Source organism: Symsagittifera roscoffensis, chromosome 2 (assembly GCF_963678635.1).
Source record: "Symsagittifera roscoffensis chromosome 2, txSymRosc1.1, whole genome shotgun sequence".
NCBI classification, from domain to species: domain Eukaryota; kingdom Metazoa; phylum Xenacoelomorpha; order Acoela; family Convolutidae; genus Symsagittifera; species Symsagittifera roscoffensis.
In genome coordinates this window covers 82471734-82492359 of record NC_087063.1, presented here as the reverse complement: position 1 = coordinate 82492359, position 20626 = coordinate 82471734, and the positions used below count along the sequence as shown (strand labels likewise).

Here is a 20626-nt window from a genome sequence, read left to right as displayed (position 1 = left end):
CAATAGTTCAGCAACTAGTATCCTCAATACCCCAAGAGATTTTAACCAGTACTTCTTACGGACGGAAAGAACAGGGGAGCAGCAAGCGAAAGAAAACCGTCACCTTTGTAGACCGGGAAAAAGAGGGTGAAGAGGTAGAACAAAATCTGCTGCAAGACTATTTGTCCGGGGAGAAGGATGAGGAGAAAAACCAGCAATCACAAGATCAACACCCGGGACAAGTGAATTTGTCCGGGGAGTCCGAGATAGCCGAGAAAATTCCTGATGAGAAACAGGACCTAGAGAACAAAGTTTTGTACGGGGAGTTCAGATGGATGCGAAGGAAATACGGACATGATCTGGAGGAGCGTGCAGTCTCCAGCACAACACCTTCGACGGATGATAAGTCAGAAAGCTCGAGAATGAACAGGAGATGGTGCAGACTCCGTCGCAGACTCTTCAACAGATGACAACTCCCGAAACTCAGGAATTGACACCTACTCAGACAGGAACTTGAGCTCAGGATCCGAACTGTCAGAACTAGCGATACACACGCTACTAGTGGAAACTCGGGCAAGGGACCTGTACAGAGAAGTGTACCAGGATCCTGACAGTGATCGCTACCTAATACCAAGCGAAAGAGTCTTTGACAACGCAGCGGATGACTTAGAAACGATAGCGGTATCGAAACGTTCGATAAGCCTGTTGCCGCAGAAAGAGGTAGTCAGGACTGATCTTCAGCCGTTTCAACAAGAAACACAACCGTTGGCGAAGATTTGGTGCGTTAAGATGGAAGAAGACACACATCAGCCCAACGAGCTGAACAGTCAGATGAGAGTCATGAAGACATACTTGAAGGCGAGATACAGACTCTAGGACCTTCTAAGGGCGCAGAGAAATGATCGCATGACAAGCAACCTAAAAAGGTGGATAGAAAACGGTGCACCTGACAAAGGTGACCTGGAAGAAGACAGCTATAGGATCCTGAGACAATACTTCATGCAGAAGGAGGGGAGATTATATCTGAACAAGGACGGGATCGTGGCTTGCAGGAGAAGAGAAGAAGACAAGGTCTTATACAAATATAACGCGATAGTGTTGCCGCAACTCTATCAGACAGAACTATTATTCAGGTCGCATGATCAGATGGGCCATCAAGGGATCGACAAAGTGTATCAGAGGATCCTGAAGCGCTTTGAGTGGCCTGGGATGAAAAAGGCATGCGAGAAATGGGTGACAGCATGTCTGTCATGCCAATAGGTCAAGGATCCTAGGAAGTTGCGATTTCCTTTACAATCAATTGAATCGTCTGAATTCAACGAGGTGGTGCAGATAGATCACCAGAAGATATGCATGACAGACAGCGGTTACAACCAAGTCTTGGTCATGATAGATCACTTCACGAAGTATGCAGAGGCCGTGCCCTGCATAACTGCCTCAGCGGAAGAAACATGCGACCACCTGATCAATACGTGGATAGCAAGACACGGATGTCCAATGACGTTTCAATCGGACAATGGAACGGCTTTCGTAGGCGAGCTTACGAAAGAGCTTATGAGACGGTCACAGGTCGCTCAGGCTCACTCCACGACATACCACCCTCAGACGAATGGCTTAGTGGAAAGACAGAATAGGACGTTAGTGTCGATGCTGAGAGTATATTGTTCCAGGTACATGACCGATTGGGACAGATACCTTCCACAGGTGATGGGAGCTTATAATAGCACGCAACACTCCACCACTGGAGTCAGTCCACACATGATGCTGACGGGACACGAGAAGTCTTTACCCTTGACATTCTTCTACCCAGAGTATGAGGGAAAGAAAACATCCCCACAGGTCTACGTGAGGGACGTGATCAGACGCCAACAGGAGTTGAACGACTTGTGTAGACGAAACACTCAGCAGGCACAGGCAAGGCAGAGGAAAAGATTCGACAAGAAAGCAGCTGGTGCAAAGGCTTACTCGGTGGGAGACTACGTATGGGTATTTCAGAACGTTATACCACCGAAAGGGACAAAAAAGCTTCTGAAGAAGTGGAGGGGACCCTTCATGATTACAGAGGTGCACCAAGAGGGACGCTTTTATAGACTGAGTACTGGCCGAGCCGCCCACTACGAGAACATCAAGCCACACAATCCATCGACAGAAGACTGGTGTATACCTGCAGACATGGAAGAAGGGGATTATCTAATGATGGATCCTGCTTGTGAGGTCAATGAAAAAGGCACCAGGGAGAAGAACGATGGAAACGAAGTCGTAGAGGAAGGTACGGATACACCATTGGACCTGGATCCAAACGAACAGATCGAAGCGGACGATGAAACCTTGCCCTACGGAGAGGAAGATTGGCAGGATTCCGAACAGACAGAGATTCCCAAGAACATGGAACCAGATCTTCCGTTCACGATGCAGACTCGTCAGAAAGACGGGATGAGACCAAGAAAGAAATACAATCCTTACGGTGACGACTTCGTAGTGGATAGGATAGATCTAAAGAAAATAGTGGAGGAAGTAGTGGGTTTAGAGGAAATAACCGTGTCACAAGACATTGACATAGTCGATGATCACAACGATGAGTGGGTTGACGACTGGTCGAAACCCGAGGTGGAGTTCGACGATGAGCAACAGCAGTCAAATGAACAAGACCTGACGAACCTGCGTGTCTTAGAGTGGCTGAACGAAATGACATCAGACCCTAAAAAGACCAGCGTTACGATTCAAGACGTAGATCGCGAAAGCGCGAAATACATTAAGACCGAACGAGATGATCCTTCCTGGGCTGCCCAGGAAGGACAACTTCTCATTCCAGCTTCTAATCTTGACTTAATACCCGGTATGCGATCGACGGGGACGCCGATGGATATTTTTGTCCGGGGAGTGGGGGTAGGACTTACCCACACTGAAAACTTGATAATAAAAAAATTGAGAATAGCAAGAGAAACAGGAAACTTAGAAGCAGAAACAGGTGAAGAACCTAAGAAACCTGACATAGGCAGGGTAGTTGAGTCATATTTTAATTTACCGAATGAATATTCTAGTAACATAATACTAACAGACAGTGATTTCATACTCACAAACAGAACATGTGCGGTAGCTATCACCGCAGACATGAGTTTTAGGACGGCGCTAGCGGCAGATTTTAAGAGGGAATATAAAAACGTGGAATTCCTTTGGAAGCAAAGACCAGGGATAGGGGGCGTAGCAGCCTTACCCCCGGCGGTGTCGCAAATACCGGGAAAGTACTTATGCTTCCTGGTAATCTAGTCTTGTCTTTGACGAGGCTGAGGGACTTCCTTGTGGAAATGGACGTGAAGGAGCTTTCGCTTCCAGTGTACGATCCAAATAGAGGAAGACTGCATCCTCGGGAATTGTACGCGCTTGTACACGTGATATTCTCTGATACGAGCATACAAGTGTATCTACATAAGAAATATTACTTAAGTATAGGCTGAGTGATGTGCGAGAGGGTGTTAGGCCAAAGACCAAGCTGCATGTAATATGTGATATGTGTGTTATGTTACGTTATGTTATGTTATGTGTTAGGTTATTAAGATCATGGGTAAGTAGGGGTTAGTGACCATGAACAACTAAATGACGATCTTGGGAATAGATCCAAAGTTTGGACTGTCCAATCTTAGGTCGAATTCCAAAATTTTAGAAACCAATTGATTTTAATAAATTTTAGGATAAATATCTTTTTATCTGAACTGTCTTTAAGCAGATTTTAACGATGTATGTTAAGGTGAAATTGACAAGTGTGACATTCGTGATTTCTTTTCTAGATCCTGATTGATCATTTAATTGCTCACTTGAGTCAAAACTTGAAATCGAAATCAAATTAAATTTGGAGAAGAACAGTATGGATAATTTCAACCTGGATGAATTGATGGACCTGGCAGAGGCATATGTAGGACCGATGGTAGATGCGATCTATCGTCGGCTGATCGAACGAGACTTCGCTCTGGAGGACCCAGAGGTGGTCATGTTGCTGACCGCCCTGATTAACATCTTGGGGCACGACAACCGTGGGGACCGCCCCACGGAAGTCCTGTTGATGGCAGCATATGGAGAAAGAGGAGTACTAGACCGCCCGAACATGAGAGTGATGAGGTGGAGAAACGGGGCTCTCTCAGGGAGTGACTTGGCGAATGAGCCTGGGTTGGGAAGTTCTAGGACTTACCAACCAGGTGAGATGCCAATGCCCTCCAAGCCCAAACCTGGGCTGACGAGAATGCATCAGGAGATGAACAGTGAGGCGACCTCGTCTGGTTCACCACTGAGAGTAGCTGTGCCACCAAAAGGGGCGAGAGTAACACAGAAGGTTCAGACGAACCAAACCATACAAGATCTGGACGAGATGAACGATCAGTTGAGAAGTACGAAGAAGGAGTTAGACGATATGACGAAGACCATGCTGGCGATGGAGGAAGACCGGGACATGTGGAGAAAGTTGTTTGAAGACTGCAACAAAAAGCAGGGTCAAGAGATCGAACGCTTAAGGCAGGAATACAAAGAGCGATCGGAGCAGGTGGCGTTGACGACGTCCATTGAGAAAGTGATACCTGCAAGGGATATTCCTCGTGGGCAGTCCCCGATGGAGCTCTTGACACCTCGAGAAATGAGTCAAACAACGGAGACACGGCTTCCAGCAGAGACGAACCGAGTAACAATCCCGGATCCTAGTGACACCTTGGGTGATCCCGTCGTAGAACAGACAGTGAGAAAACTGATAGAGACCGCTGGACGATTGGTCGCTAACAAGAATGCACCAGGTTCCGGGGTGACTGCACCCTATGGAACGATTGACGATACGGGCAGAGTACAACTCTCCCAGACAATAATCAGACAAGGGATAAGTGACGTGACGCCACTCAGGGGGAGTTCGCAGATCACAGAGAGAAAAGTAAGGAAGATGCCAGCGAAGAAAGTGTCTCGTGTAATGGACGTGCAGAAGAATAATCAATTAAAGTATAATTTCACGGGAGTTCCGGAGACAGATCCGAGAGCCTGCTTCAATCGAGCTACCTGGAGCCCGGCTGTGAACCTGCAGCAACCACCACTCGGGACATCTCACCTGATATTGGGAGACAGCTTAGTCCGAGTGCTAACGAATTTGAGGACCTCATGGGTCACCACGGTGATGGCCTTTGGAGGCGCGACAATTGCCCAATTATACCGGATGGTGGAGCTGATGAATCCCGGGAGGATACCCAGTGTGATGATATTAGTTGGGACGAATGATATCTCCAGAGGATCAGACGAGCAGGAAGCACAGTGGGAATCAATGATGGTGTGTTTGTTCACCACTCTCTGGCAGAAGTTCAGTTGCGCGGTACTGACCGTTTGCACGGTGCCAATGAACGCAAGAAACCTGACAGCATCAGGAAGAAGGCACAACGAGGGAGTCATGAGATGGAACAACATCATAAGAAACCTAGCAAATCGAAATGCCGGAAGAATGATCCTTATGGACATTGAACACGAATTGAGAGCCATGGAGCAAGCCAGACTGACTTCGGATGGCATCCACTTTGACACCATCGAGGGACAAGCTTGGTTGAATCGAGTCTTCCAAGAACGATTGGACGAGTTAGAAGCAGAACTCTCTGACACAGGAGTACTGAAGGAAGAGGGAACGGTGAATGATACGGTGATCACTACCTTTGTGCCTCCTAACCTGGAAACGCGTTTGGGTACAGTCCCAGCCGCAATAAATTACCGGCAACAAAGCTCCAGCGAATCAGGTCGAAGAACTGACGTGCAGGATCGGTTGGGAGAAGCACCGACGAGGAGGACAATTCATCCTAGGAGAAGGATAGGACCCGTCAACCAACCAAACGAAGGAATAGCAGGCACGTCCAGATCAGACACTAGATCGGAGACAACGAGTAGCAGTCGAGAAGAGAGACCGAACAGAGGCTCATTGTTATGGTCTAGACCCATGCCGTCTCCCTGGCACATATACAAAGAAGAACTGATGAAGCTGGACCTGCAGAAAGTAAGCTTCATCGAAGATGCAAGGAGGATGCTAAATGGAGCGACGCTATCCGTCAGCAGATTATACTCAATAACCGGCGTAGACTGGTTGATAGCCACTAGCATAAATTTCAGCTCCACGACAGCCTTAAGATTTGCTGACTTGGAAGGACTGCCCTCCAATAACACACTGGGACCTGTGAATGCAAGACCGTTGCAGGATGTCAGATTGAACCATGAGGAGAGGAATCGTGAGGAAAGGCCAGGAAGATTCCTGACGGCGAGAGCGCCAATTGGACAACACGTGAAGATATTCAAGCAACTGACGACACCACCTAGTCATGTGAAGGAGAGAGTATACCCAAAACAAGTGAACCAAGATGGGGATGCCCAGAGATATGGCGGATTGACAGCAATAAAGAAAGATGAGAGCATCTTCGCCGCCTACGACAAAGCAGAAATGAGAAAGGCCAAGATCATGGTAGTAGCGAATTCAGAGTTCGTGTACACCTCTAAGTCTTTGTTTTGGCCGGACGTCATAATGCTGGCCGCAGTTGACCTAGACCTATTGCAATCAGTGTCATTGGCTATAGGGGTACAGAGGCAGACAGAGATGAACCCGATAACGATTGTGTTTGCTGGCATCAATGACCATCTACACAGTAGAGGTTTTCTGAGCAGGCTCAGAGATCCTGCAACAGCAGAAAACGCAGTATGGCCCGCGATAAAAGACATCCTGGAGTCAATGGGTGAAGTGGTAGACGCGACAAAGGAGGGAACATTCAACAAAGTGGCGTTGAGAGTAGTATTTGCGTTGTCTCCGGGATATGCATATCTCCCGGATGGACTGAAATTTGTGTATGCAATGGTAGCCTTACTTTCGGAGGGAAAATATGATGTGATCATATCAGCCCCGAATCGCATGATAGAAATGGAGAACCTGAGGCCACTTAAGGCTGAACTGCCTGCAGTATGGTCAGATATCTCAAACGCGATGAGAGGGTTCAAGGACCACGCGCTACACATGTTGGTGTTGGACGAAGTGCTGGGGTTGGAACTGTCCAACTTCAGTCGGCAACTCAAACTGAAACCAGGAATAGATGACGACCATCGAGTGATTACGGCAATGTCCAACGACTTGTGGTTCCGAGCAATGGAAGTGGCGAGTGAAGACACGAGAAGAAAGAATTCACTGGAGACGAGAGCTCATCTGGAAGCGATGGTGCTGAGAACCAAGCCGGAAGCAAACCAGTGGCTACACCTGAATCCGAGAGTAGCGGCATTGGGTGCAGATGCTTTTCAGCAAGGCCCAGTAATGATCACTAAGATATACGCCTACTTGTTGAAGGAGGTGAACCTGGCGGAAAATGCCGGAGAAAAGACAGCTGAGTTCGTGAACAGAATGTGTCAGATTACTCTGGAAACCTTCTGGACCCAGGAAGTGAAAGGACAAGAGGGATTTGAAAGGACAGACAGCATGATAGAAGGGTTGGGAGCCGGATGGACCGCGTCCTTCTTGGCAAAAGTCTACCCGAAAGTCTCGCACTACTTGATAAAGGAATTCCTCCAAGCGGTAGTGAAAGTATCGATAGTGGAATTAATAGCCCTGTTTGTAACATTTGGAGCGGAGAATTTCGTGAAAGGACCGGTGATACTGCTTACGGATGGAATACAGAACCTGCGACTAGATGGACTTTTGACGTTGATCGCAATAACCCACGGAAACTTGGGAGGGCTGATGAAACTGGCACGTTGTCCAGAGCAGATGAAAGAGAGAGTGAGGAATCTGGATATGAAGAAATCCACAGACTCGTGGAACAAAATAAGAGACCTGAGACACACTCTTATCCAGTATCTCTTGCAGCAAAATCGCTTTGGAACCGGAGAAGACGAGACAATTGAAAGAGAGGAAGATGTTAGACGACATGTTGGAGGCATGCCGCTGTTAACAGATTTGAGCTTAGCTATGAGAATCGATCCCTTGGCACTGGTCAGAGGAGTCACGGAGTTCGTGACAGTGATCTATGGACCAGCAGTCACCTTTGCGTTCCCTGACGTTAAAGTGGAAGCATATAGGAGGTCGGTGTTGCACCTGAACCTCATATCGGCAGTGGACTGTAGTACACTGAACTGGTGTGAGCAGCACGCATTGCGAGAGCTCATGAGTGAAGATCTGTTATTTGCGAAAATATCGGAGCCAGAGATGACGGTCATCAATTTTGACGATCACTTCTGTGACCGCATGGGAGAAGTAGAAAGAGGGCACATCGAGGTGTTTCCAAAGCTTTGGAATCTGAGGCCCTATGACAAAACGAATGGCGAAATGACCAGAGTGCCTCGTCTCACAGCAGCGTATCACAAGGTGAGAGAAGAGACGAAGGACTGGGGCGATTACAAGAAGCTACCCGAAGCAATCCCCGAATTCCCTCTGATAAGAAGGATGTTGCTCGGAGCAGTCTCCGTAGTACAAACTCCTAGGTTGAGAGCATTCGAAACCAATGAAAGGAGAGTAGGGAATTTCTCGGCGACGATGGATCCATACTTCGTGGGGAGAAATGCCGCCGTGTTACAGTACACACGATTTGCGTACACGGATCAAGCGACGAGAAGGCGAATAAGCAGCGCCGCTACTCCCAAGCCTGAAGGATTTGATGAGGAATGGAGACGACTAGGCTCAGCTCCAATGAGGATGAGAGGCAGGACTGAATTGCCTGAAGCCTCAGTAATCCTGACTAGTGTGAGAAAAGAGATGAAAGTTGCGGGAATATTGCAGACGAGAATTTTCCTAGCACCCTTCGGCTGCGAAGAAACTAAAGTGGTCCATGGAGAAGAGGAAGATAAATCAGCCGGTACATTGCTCATACCGAGATTCCAGGAAGAAGCTGATGATGACAAACAAGGACCATCGAACTCGAATGGGGACAAGTCAGAAGGAGATGACGGACAGGGTGGAAACCGTCAGACGGAAGAACCCATGCAACAAGATCAAGCTGGTGGGGAGGACGACAGGGCATCGACAGGAGGAACATCCAGCCTGGATTTCAATATCTTCAGTGATCTTGAGAATAATGCAGACACGTTGGAAACGACTGAGCCAGCGGATGAAGGCATCTCGACACTGGAACCTCCGTCAGCCTTTGAGGAGATGAAACGGAATTTGCCGGAGAGCAGCTCTCCTGGCAATACAAGAAATAACGATCAGAGAATCCTCATGGAATCACCTCGGAGGAGAAGAATAGAGGCCTCAGCCAGAGTACCTTTCTTGGGAACGCTACCCGAAGAAGAATGGGAAGTACATCACTGAGACCACGAGAGTAGGACGGGATGTAAGCTGGACAGAGTGGCGTTCATGGAAGAAGTCTGGACTGTGATTCAGAGCTATGGGACCCAGTCCATTCTCAAAACAGGTCTCAATCAACCCTTGGTGAGAGAAGTACTTGACAAGCTTGATGAGTGTGAAGGGAGACTGAGTGAGTTATTGATCGACTCAGCCACTGATGAGAGTGAAGCGAATTCTCCCATCAAGATGACACCGCAGGACAATGAAGGAGAGGTGGTGTACCTGTCAAGGACCAGGAGAGGAACGATGCGATCGAAAATGGTGATTGATAAAATCAATGCGATGAAAATGAAGTTAGGCAGCAGAGTGATGCCGAGGAGGATTGGAAAGACGAAAGTGGATTCGGAAATATCGATGAAAGCTGGTAACTCAGCGAAAAGAAAACGAGTAGAGGAAGTCATGGATTTGGGGCAAGGTGATTACCAATTGTCTGGCACAGATAGAATATTAACTGATATAGCGATGGTGCCACCCATTCTCATGGCGGGGTTAAAGTCAACCGGTTATAAATCCAAAAGGAGTGACCGCACTCTGACTGGAGCGACTTTAGAAATGGAAATACTCAGTCAATGTGGAGAGAGTAAAATGAGGGACTTCAAGCCATCTCCAATGAATCATGGAAAGGGAAGTGTTGCAGGACAACTAACACCAGTGGAATACAACAGACTGACAGTGTCTGAGACAGTGTCGATAGATGAACCCACCGGTGGATACATGGAGATGTTGGAATACCGAAACTCGGCTAGAGGGCATGTAATGGCCCTGGAAGAGGAAAAAGCCATGGAGGGTTATCTGGAAACAATGTTGCAAGGCACCACCTTCAAGCAGAAGGCGTACGGAACTTTGGCGTCGTCTGACGTACAGGCGGAGACGATCGAGCAGTTGGTGAGCCTTCCATGGAAAGCAGTAGTATTGAGGTATTTCGAAGAGGAAATGAGGACTACGCCAAGAATACATGCTCTCGTGGCAGTACCTTACGTAAGGACAGAATTACAACTCAGGCTCGCCTGGTGCATGATGGGACTGACTAGCGAAGAATATGATTCGGGAGAAAGGAAGAGATCAAAGGAGGAAAAAGTTTTCCTTATGACGAATCTGAGGGATCTGATAGTCCAGGAGGGAGCAGCAGTAGCGTGTGCAAAGCGGAGAGACGCTCTCTGTTTCATTCGATTCCTGATAGAGCAGATTTCAGTACCTGCATTAAGCACTTGTGTTAAAATGTTGAAGGAAGGCGATGAGCGAACGAAAGCCATGTTCTTACTAGCAATGCTGGATATGCAGCAAAGTAAACCGATGAGGGTGAACATGAAAGAACCTGAAGAACTGGAACCCATGAAAAAGATAGACGAGATCAGGAGATTCTCAAACAAGGAGTTGAGGCTCACTAAAGAATCTATGGGAGCATTGCCAAAATCCAGTGAATACTGTGGACCGATCAAGAAGAAGTCCTATAGCTATGTGTCCGGGATTATAGGGATAGCATACAATCCTTTCCTGAGTGAAGACATACGTGATTGCTTCTTTGATTATGAGCAGGCGGTGTTACTAAGATTCTGGACGTCCAGAATTGTGACGACTAAGAGCGTTAACAATCCACAGGCCAAATTGGGATTGGTCTTGGAAGAAGAGGTGACTGCACCTTCAGTGCCAAAATCCGACAAGAGAGTGGAATTTGGGTTGGGGTTCTCAGATGAATTACTGAGAACGAGCTTGATGGCAGTGTGGGAATTGATGAAGCCATCGTGGTGTCCTAGTCCCAACGCTGACTCAATATTACGGGCGACACAGGACGTACAGAGGGAACTGAATGTGGACTGTAACCTGCGTGACCTCAACATCATATATAATGTGATGATAACAGCCTCTAAGAGCAACGGAGAAGATAGAGTGGAGTTGCCTGGCTGGGGACCAGAAGACTGGGTCAAACCTGGTAGCTGTCTGGCGGAAGTCTGTGGACTAGAGGGTCACGTTTGTGGAAGTCTAGACTGTGTGAAAACCCTGGAGAAACAACACAAGCAGTTGACGGTATTGTTTGGAAATGTAGTGATGAAAGCAAGAACGGAAACGGAACTGATAGCAGATTGCCATGGAGGAACCGATGTGAATCTAGTGACAGCACTAGGATTCTACAGCATGTTTGGTTCTTTAGAGTCACTATTGAATCTAGAACAGAAACATGAGATGGTCACGGCCATCAGCGTAGAGGAGTTCTGCAGACTGAGCAGAAGTATATAGGAAAATGGAGGGAAGCAATCGAAACGGAGATGAACATCAGACACAGCGAAACTTATTGTAGACCATCAGGAGCACGATATTTGGTGGGTTCAACGTTGGCTCCAATGTGCAAGAGCAGATACCCTGTACATTTCGTGGCTGTGGACGTGAAGAGCACAAGAACGATCGTGGATCAAGCTTTTTCAGTGCCGAAGTGCGTGAGGTTGGCAAGAATGTCTGAAAAGTCTTACGAGTTACTGTGTAAGATTTTCTCAGCAGTTCCAGAAAGAACCAAAGAAGAGTTGGAGTCAATACTAGGAAAGAAATTCATGGGATATGTGAGCGGGAACTTCAGTGACTTTGAAAAACAGAAACAGAGAGGATCAACTGTCACAGATTACAATGCAGTAGATGAGAATGATGAAATCCACCGAGTGATGATGGAAGTGGAACCATTGCTGGAAGCTTCGGGAAAGCGTAATTGGAGGAGCATCATGTTGACGCATGATGAGTTTCCTTGCCACTGCTTGCTGCAGACCTGGTGGTATCCCAAGCGTAGTAATCTGGTGTTGATCTGGGACTCTGGAGAGCTGCTCTCCATGGGTTTACCAGATTCATCACAGCCCATAACAATAGTGATAGTGGGAGTTATGATGGCGATACGATGGCTGGAAGCTCATGTGAGAGAAAATAATAGACAGGAAGCACCGACGAGAGAACAATTGCAGAAATTAGATTGTCTAAAAGATTTAGATCTTTTTGAGACAATGTGCAAAGTTCTAAACATTCCGATGGAAGTGAAGAAGATATGGGCAAGAAAACGATTGATGCCATGGTTCAGAGCTAACATGACTGCATGGTTGTACGAGTATGCGAAAAAGCATATGTCGAAACATGGCAGAGTGTACAGTGAATATCAGCTGGACATTGGGGCAGGAGCTTTCAAGCGAGCTTTCGTGACCCATCGGAATGCAGTGACCACCGCTGTGAAAAGAATTTCCAGGACGAGCGAGCGTAGTGGAAATGAGAAGGCAGAGATGCTGAAAGAAGATTTGGAGAGAAACGTGACGTTGTGTCTCCACAACAGCTTCTGTAGAAACAGAGAATCAAACGTGGATCCCCTACCTTGCTGTAAACAGAGGGTGGAAGAGCAGAAGTGTTGGAGGACGGCTTCCAACAGCGTCAGGATAGTCAATGACGTGCTACAAGACACGGAGACCGAGAGTGCAGAGTCAGCGTCACAGGAGGAGGAAATGGAGCATTGATGAATGGTCGAGAAAACAAGAGGCAACAAGAAAGAAAATTAGAAGAATTTAGAAGTTTTAGAACTTCTAAACGACGAAAAAAGAAGAGAACAAAGGGATGATGAAGAAAAGTTAAAACTCAGAATTGTTTTATGTGTGTGAAAAACTCAAGTGAGAAACCAAGCAACCAAGTTGTAATTGAAAACTGAAACATTTGAGTTGAGTTTGGAAATTGTTGCATTTATAAATTTGCATTTTGGTTTTAGTTGAAGTGGCTTTAGAGACACTCACTTATTATTTATTTAGAAAGGCTTGAGGGAAGAGTATATTTAAATATTCCAGCCTGCATGATTGTTTTTAATCACTTAGGAAGGCTGATCACTTTGTGGTGACATGAAAAACTTGAGTAACTCCTTGAGGAGGGAGGTTGTTGCATTGTTCTTTCTAACCACAAAGTTCCTTAGTTTTAATATTCAGGACAATAAACAAGCAAGATTTCCAAAGGGAAGGAGCATAGTAGGATAATTTTAGCTTGTTGGTTGGCAGGACTGTCCTGCAAGCCAACACCTTTTAAATCTAGGAGAAAAAGTTTCAATCGGGATATTGACACTGGAAGTCAGAAAATATGTTTTATCTTAAGTCATATCCTCAATGTGCAGATTAATGAAAGAATTTGAAGGCTATAGTGATGTAGGATGATGCCATTTATATTCTGCAGTGAGTCGATGCGACGTAGGTAAAAGTAATTTCGTGCATTTTGTAAATTCTGTTCGATGACACTGTAACCACTTAGAACATTGCGCGATTCAATGAGGACATTGACCGGACTGTCCGGGGAGTATGTGACATTCGACCAGAATGGCCAAAATGCAGTCTCTGCAGAATTCGGTATTTTAGCAGCAAGCCTTCCGAGTTGGCGATTTAGAACGGATAAGGACGTTATTTGAACGATTAGCCAAACGGTGAAGGCTAGAAGATTCTGGAATTCTAATTTTTAAAAATTCGAATTATGACGTCATATTTCTGAGAAACGTCAGAGACGGCCATTTTAGCTAAAATAGCAGAAAGGAACAGAACAATTTTTATCTGCGATTACGAACAGTACGAAATCGAGACTAAAAAAAACAACAACGAACTACCGAACAGCAGAGGACGTTCCGAGTTGCAACTATTGTGCTGTTACAATAGTTGCAAGGCCGTTGCGAGCAACGGTGAAGGGTAAAACCCAGCCTTCCGAGTTATTGTGAACTGGATATTAAGAAGCTTGATTCACCGGATTCAAGAATCCGGAAGGGTCTCGGGACGTGGACTTTTATGAACTTATATTGAATTTTAGCATCCTGTCATGTCCTGACTTGAATTTAACTGATATTTTGATTAGTTTTGACAAGGATGAGGTGCTAGGAGTAGAGGGGAAAGGGTTGATCCATCTTCGATGGAGATGATGATTTTTATCTACTGAACAAAAACAATAGTAATATAATAAGTAGTAGCCCTGTTTTTAGGAGTGACCTCGTGGTCTGGGGATACTGAGACCCAGCCATGAGCTCACTATTTTTGCATGTAATCTAGTTAATTTGAGCGTTCTGGTCGAAGCCGGAGAACAGTAACGTTTTTGTCAGCCTGATGTAAGAAAGACCACCGAAAAGTACTGGCTTGGTAGAGACGGTGAAAAACATGCAAAGCTCTGTTTAGACGCTAGCCAGTCGTCTTAAGACTTAGTTTTGTTATCCGTCGATATGTATCTTCCGGGCGAATGTTACATTTACTTAACATTTGTTACATTATTTTAAAAATTTTGAATTAGGATTGGTTAAAATTTTTGAAATTTGAAAGAATGACGTGTGTGACTTTTTTATGCTCTTTGATCATTTTGTTCGGGTAGTTTAGATTTTCAAAACCTAAAGATGCACGAACCTAAAATGTGCGAAAACGTTCGTTTGAATCTACCATTTTAACGTGTTCTCAATTTAATTGCTTAAGTTTCGAATGAATGACGTGTAGGGTACTTCTCATGATCTTTTGTATCTTTTTTTTTTCACTCCCTCTGTAGATATAATCAGAAGGTCAAAAGTATCATAGCAGTAGTATTATATAATAGTAGTATTAGTATAGAACATGGCTAAAAGTTTAAAAACTGATATGTCAGAAGCAAAAAGGTTCCCAAATCGAAATTTTATTAGCATGAAAGAACAAAAAAATCCCTGAAACTTCCAGGAAAATGTTTTTAATGGTTACGTTATGATCATGTAAATACAGTTGTTCAAATTTGATTGGTCAATACATTTGAGAGCATTTTTAGACATGTTTCTCATTTTTCAGATCTTAGATCGTTTTGTAAATATTGGAAAAATTTTTTTTAGTATTGATGATGCACAAAATGTGCGAAAACGTTTGAATTAACATTTTAAATTTCTTAAATTAGTATATAGGCTTTAGGAGTATTGTCCAAGGGTTTTCATCCCTCAGATTTCGTGTGGCACAAAACTGAGTTTTTTCAGGGTGTCAGGAGTCCCTTTATCACATTCCAGTCTAAATCCTTGGAATTTTTTTCTATGATCTTTGATCATTTTGTTCATATTATTTTAGAATTTTAAAACTTGAAGCTGCACAAAAATGTGCGAAAATGTTGTATTCACAAGTTTAACGCATTCTCAAGTTCCTATTTTCCTAGATACCGAAAAGAAAAATCCAGCTTTTCGTGGAAGTGACATCTCACTGACCTGACAGTGAGAGCATCTTGTAAAACCGTTGAGTGTTACGCGTTTTAAATAGAAAATGGATCCTTCAAACAAATTATAAATTGTTGTTTTTGTTTTTGCCACAGAAACTGGTTCATTTTTTTCCCGATTGCACAACGGAAAATTTTGTTTTAATAATCTTTAATTCAATCGTACCGCTATCTATTTTGTTACATTTTTGATTTTTGGATACGAAATGAAATCATTAATTGTATTTCAAGACAGAAAGTGTATGTCATATGTACTTATATTCACATAAAGTATTTTGCATCATAGAATATCTTAAACAATAATAGTTGTGTAATTATAAACACTCATCTGGGTTTATATTTCCTAGTTTTGAAAAGAAAAATCAAATTTCTCGTAGAAGTCACCTCTCACTGATTATAAACACTCATCTGGGTTTATATTTCCTAGTTTTGAAAAGAAAAATCAAATTTCTTTTACTCTTTTCAAATATGAACCCAATGAGTTCTTAAAAACAAAATATAGATTCTTGTTTTTACTTGGGCTTGTAATATAATCCATTTTTCAGTGGTAATATTGAGGGTGCGTACCCACGGAGCCGCATCCCGGATAGCCGAAAAAAACTGAATACATCCGATTTTAATTAAATTAAACCAGAAAACTCTTCACTAAATTGAGGCGCATTTTGATTGGACAAAAAAGTGCTTCAAAGTTTTGGAGTGCAGCCAGTATTTAGACAGCCGCGTATTCATACTGGTCAGTATTTAGACAAATACTGTATGAACCAATCAGAATCGAGAAAAAACATAAATAATCCAAAATAAATAATAATTATTTATTAATTTCTTCTTTGTCTCGATTCTGATTGGTTGAAACAGTGTTTGTCTAAATACTGACCAGTATGAATACGCGGCTGTCTAAATACTGACATGTAACCAAAGTTTTGCAGCCTGTTAGCTAACAAAATTCCGAACATTTATACGAGATTTGATTGGCTAATACTTTTATTCTCATTGAATTAATTAACAACAAAAGCCCAACTGCTACCGGGATTCGACCTCCTCACCAACCAGAGTGTCCCTCTTTGGTATTTTTTAAGATATCCATTTTCGGCCGACAAACACCAAAATTTTTCAACAAACTAATTTTAAAGAGGACCACCAGCACGCGCTGAAAAACGCAACTTTTTAATCAAAATTTTTCAAAAAATCACCAAAACTGCCTTTTTGGCCTGTTTTTTTGAACATCTGTCTCCCCCTTCCGAGAAAATCCTAGGTACCTAGGGTTGTGCAGTTACTAGTAAGTAAAATTCGTTTACTAGTAAGTTACTAGTTAGTTACCACTTTTTTACAAGTAACTTACTTTTACTTACTAGTAAGTTTCAAAAACTCAGGGTCTTGGTAGTTTTCAAGACCATTCATTTTCCTCAAAATCAACTAAATAATCCTTATGGTCAGTTTTATCAAGTAAAGCAGCGTTGCAGTATATGAAAACAGTTTATCTGCTCTTTCGACTGATAATTGAGCCTCATTTCTTTCAAAAAATTCATTTTGGTTCAACTTACTAGGAATAAGCTTTATTTTACTTACTAGTAAGTTACTAGTATATTTACTAGTAACTTACTTGCTAGTAAGTAAGTCCGCACAACCCTATAGGTACCCCAAATGAGAAAACAATGTTTTTCAAGTAAGTGTGTAGGATCTCTTTAACTATGGAGGGGTAGGATATTATGGTATCCCTATGGTACCTAGTAACGAATCTACTCCCCCTCCCATTAAGGAATTGGTAAGGGCGGGGGGTAATTGTTAAGTAGATCCTAATTATCGGCTATCCGGGAACGAATTTATTTTTTGGCCATCCCAGAAGTAATTTATTTTTCGGCTATCCAGGTATTCGGCTCCGTGACACGCCACCATATTGAGGGTTCTAAAACTTGTTTTTATCGAAAAGCTCGTATAGTTCAATATTTCTTTGTTTTTCTGCTCTTAGACCCTTTCTGCTCTTGGACCATTCTACTCATTGACCGGTGACTGTTGCTTGTATAGTTAATTCAACTTCATTTTAAAATTTTATGCAACTTCAGGTCAAGATGTCAGCTGAAGCAGATTCCTCCGATAACAAGGTAATACTTCGTTTTCGAATAAAATTTTAGTTCTCTTCGTTTGAAAATAGTTGAACTAGTTTTTCTCAAGGTCTTCGTCGAAGTTGGACGAGTTGCTCTAATTCAGCAGAAGAGATACAAGAATAAATTAGCTGTGATTGTGAATGTCGTCGACCAGCGAAGAGCAATTTGTGACATCTTCCATCCCCATGGAAAGGAAGTGCGACTAATTGCCAGGGCTTCGATCGCCTTCAAGACTTTAAGGCTGACAAAGCTGATTGTGGAAGGATTCCAATGGAGTGCGCACTCCAAAGTTGTTACTGACAAATACAAGGAGTGCAAAATTCAGGAGAAGTTCCAGGCCACCAAATTTTACGAAGCTTGGCAGAAGAAAATTAAGGTATTTAGCGTTCTCGCAATCCAGCTGCGAATTTTCGGTACAAGTGTGATAGAGGCGTTCCAAGAATCTAACCGGCGTTAATATAATTAGTGCCTCAGCCTGATTCAATTAATTGTTTCGGCGTTGATATTACGAAGCATGGAATAATATAGCGTAAATTAGATAGGTTAGTTGAATTTGAAAAAAGTGTTCAAAATGATCGAGCGACGTCGAATAATTTAATTAACAGCTGTATTTGCTTACAGTTAGTATGACATGGGAACCTTCTGTCACACTTGGTTTTACAGGGACCCCTGTGTCATAATTGTACCTAGTTTTGAAGAAAAAATTAGTGATATGATTTGAAACTTAATCAACTTTTCTGTGAGTTCATTGAAAAAATTGTGCTTAAGACCAATAATTCACTGAAATTATTTTCAGCGTGAAAACATGACTGACTACGACAGGTTCAAGTGCGCCTACATCAAAAAGAAGGTAAAATATCTACCTGAAATTGAAACATAGTAGTATGACATAGAATTTTTATAAAATTTTTTTACTATTTAATTTTTTTTTCAGCGAACTGCGATTATCAGAAAGAAATTGGCTGAGATAAACAAAAGCGCCAAGAAATGAAGCAGAAAATTTGACAAAGGTCATGAACTTCAATTTGATTCCAATTGTTGAAAGCTCTTGTTGAATTACTTGTCCATGGCCTCTAATTTATTTTCAGCCCAATAATTTGTTTTACGACGAAGTGCTTTAGCTTTTAGTGAGATGCTGTAAGTAGCTACTGAAAACATTTTTTTTTGAACGGCGATATCATCTCTTGTGATTTTTTTTCAGATATCGTTTTTGTATGTAGATGAAAGGATAAATGGATAAGTGCTGCACAGAAACTTTAACAGAGCATTATGGATCTGTGAGCGATAAAATTGTTCAAAAATTGAATATATCCGCCGCCGAGATTTGCGATTCTGGCAGAATAGTTTTAAAAGCTTGCAAGAACCAGAAAGTTTTCAATGCTGTTGGATATTATTGCAGAGAAATAGAGAATGTCGTTCTTTATGAAGAGGAAGCTCTATATTACTGTGAATTGGGCCATTTGAAAGTTGCTTCCGAATCAAAAAGCTTTTCCTTTGCCGAGTTATTTTCCGAGCTATCGGTTAAGCCCCATTGTTACTTTGTTTACAGTTATCTTAGAAATCTCGGTTTCAATTTGAAGCCATTTGATATGAGTGATTTGATCTTGGATTCAAATTATCATCAATTTATCGATGACCTTGATAATTATTCCAGTGATAGTGTACTATTTGACTATTTAAATAGCTCCTCGGAGAAGGTAGATACGCGAGATCAGATACCGGAAAATGATACTCGGCTTGGTTGTAATTGGTGGCCAAAATTAAATGCCAATGAAGCGTTTTTCACAGAATGTTTATTCTTTTCAGAATGGAAATCATCCGTTTCTCGTTTAAAATTAAACAGAAGAAATTTTTATCCCTATAAACTATTGAAATTTCTTCCACAAAGTGATTCCTGGAACTCAAACGAAGAATCGCTTTTAAATTTGGAAAAACCCAATTTACTTGACGACAATTTATTTTATTCGGCAGACGACTGTCTGAAGTCAGTTTTGAAAAATTCTCAAAGCGTGAAAACGGAAAAAAGTCAGCAAAATTGTCCAGTTTACAGTGTTTATAACAGAGACAGAAAATATTCTCGCAATTCAAAAGGAAGGCCCGATTTTGTACTTCAAATATTTGATGTTAACGAGAATCCAAGCTTAGATTTATCAGCAGTAGAAAGTTTTCATTCTGTGCAGTTAGTGCTAGCTTTTTTCGACAGTGGAGATATTTCTTTTTATTCTAGTAGCTCTGACCAAATTGAATCTCTTCTATGAGCATTGCAGCTTGAGTGTAGGTTTTAGATATTTCCTGAAATTATTGTTTTTTTCGTGGTCCGTTTTATCATTCGGTGGACCACTCTCAAAAACGGGAAGAAAACTATCGGTTAGGGCGGGTTTCTCTTGCGCTATTATAATCACATCAAAGAAAAATAGTGGAAAGTTGAATCTAGTATCATGTCACGTCTCTTTTCATTACTCTTGCCATAAGCAAGGGTATTCAATCAGGTACTAGACTTTTTTCCCGTAAATAACTTTGTTCACAGGACTCTTCTGAACTCATCTCTGATGGTAACTTGTTTCATAATTAATTACATTAGCAATCAGCGTAGTGTATTAGCACGAAACTTTTTTTCTAACCTAACTCGTAAATAAAAGTGCGCATTGGAAGTGGAAAGTGTTCACTTATTTGGTGGCACTTTTGCTATAATCACGATTTGAATCTGACCAGTACCTGTTTCGCATTATTCTTTTATTTTGCTTTAAATGTTTGATATAATATTACGCTGGCGATTAGCAAGCGTTATGAAATCGGAATGTAGATTTTTTTTCCTGTTAACAACTAGTTTTACAAAATTAGTTGAATCACTTATTCAAGTTCGATTACTCTTAATCATATAGGCGATTTTGATAATACTATGTAGCGGACAAGCTAAATTTCATGAAAATACAAAGTTAACTACTGGGTGGGTACTAGTTACTACAGGGTAGTTTCATGGGAACTGAATTTTTTAAAAAGTTTTTTTTACAAAATTTTCTTTTGGGCTCAACTGGTG

The 20626-nt window shown here is 42.7% G+C and overlaps 1 protein-coding gene across 1 annotated transcript in view; it reads left to right on the top strand.

The window, feature by feature from the left end:
• The window catches only part of LOC134840636 (large ribosomal subunit protein eL14-like), a 40189-nt gene extending 21504 nt beyond the window's left edge, over positions 1–18685 (top strand). The window contains exons 3-6 of the mRNA XM_063856580.1: positions 17548–17586; positions 17657–17965; positions 18386–18439; positions 18524–18685. Coding sequence (XP_063712650.1) covers positions 17548–17586; positions 17657–17965; positions 18386–18439; positions 18524–18580 — 459 coding nt within the window. The 3' untranslated portion in view covers positions 18581–18685. The remainder of the gene's footprint in view (positions 1–17547; positions 17587–17656; positions 17966–18385; positions 18440–18523) is intronic.
• Positions 18686–20626: the final 1941 nt, after the last annotated feature.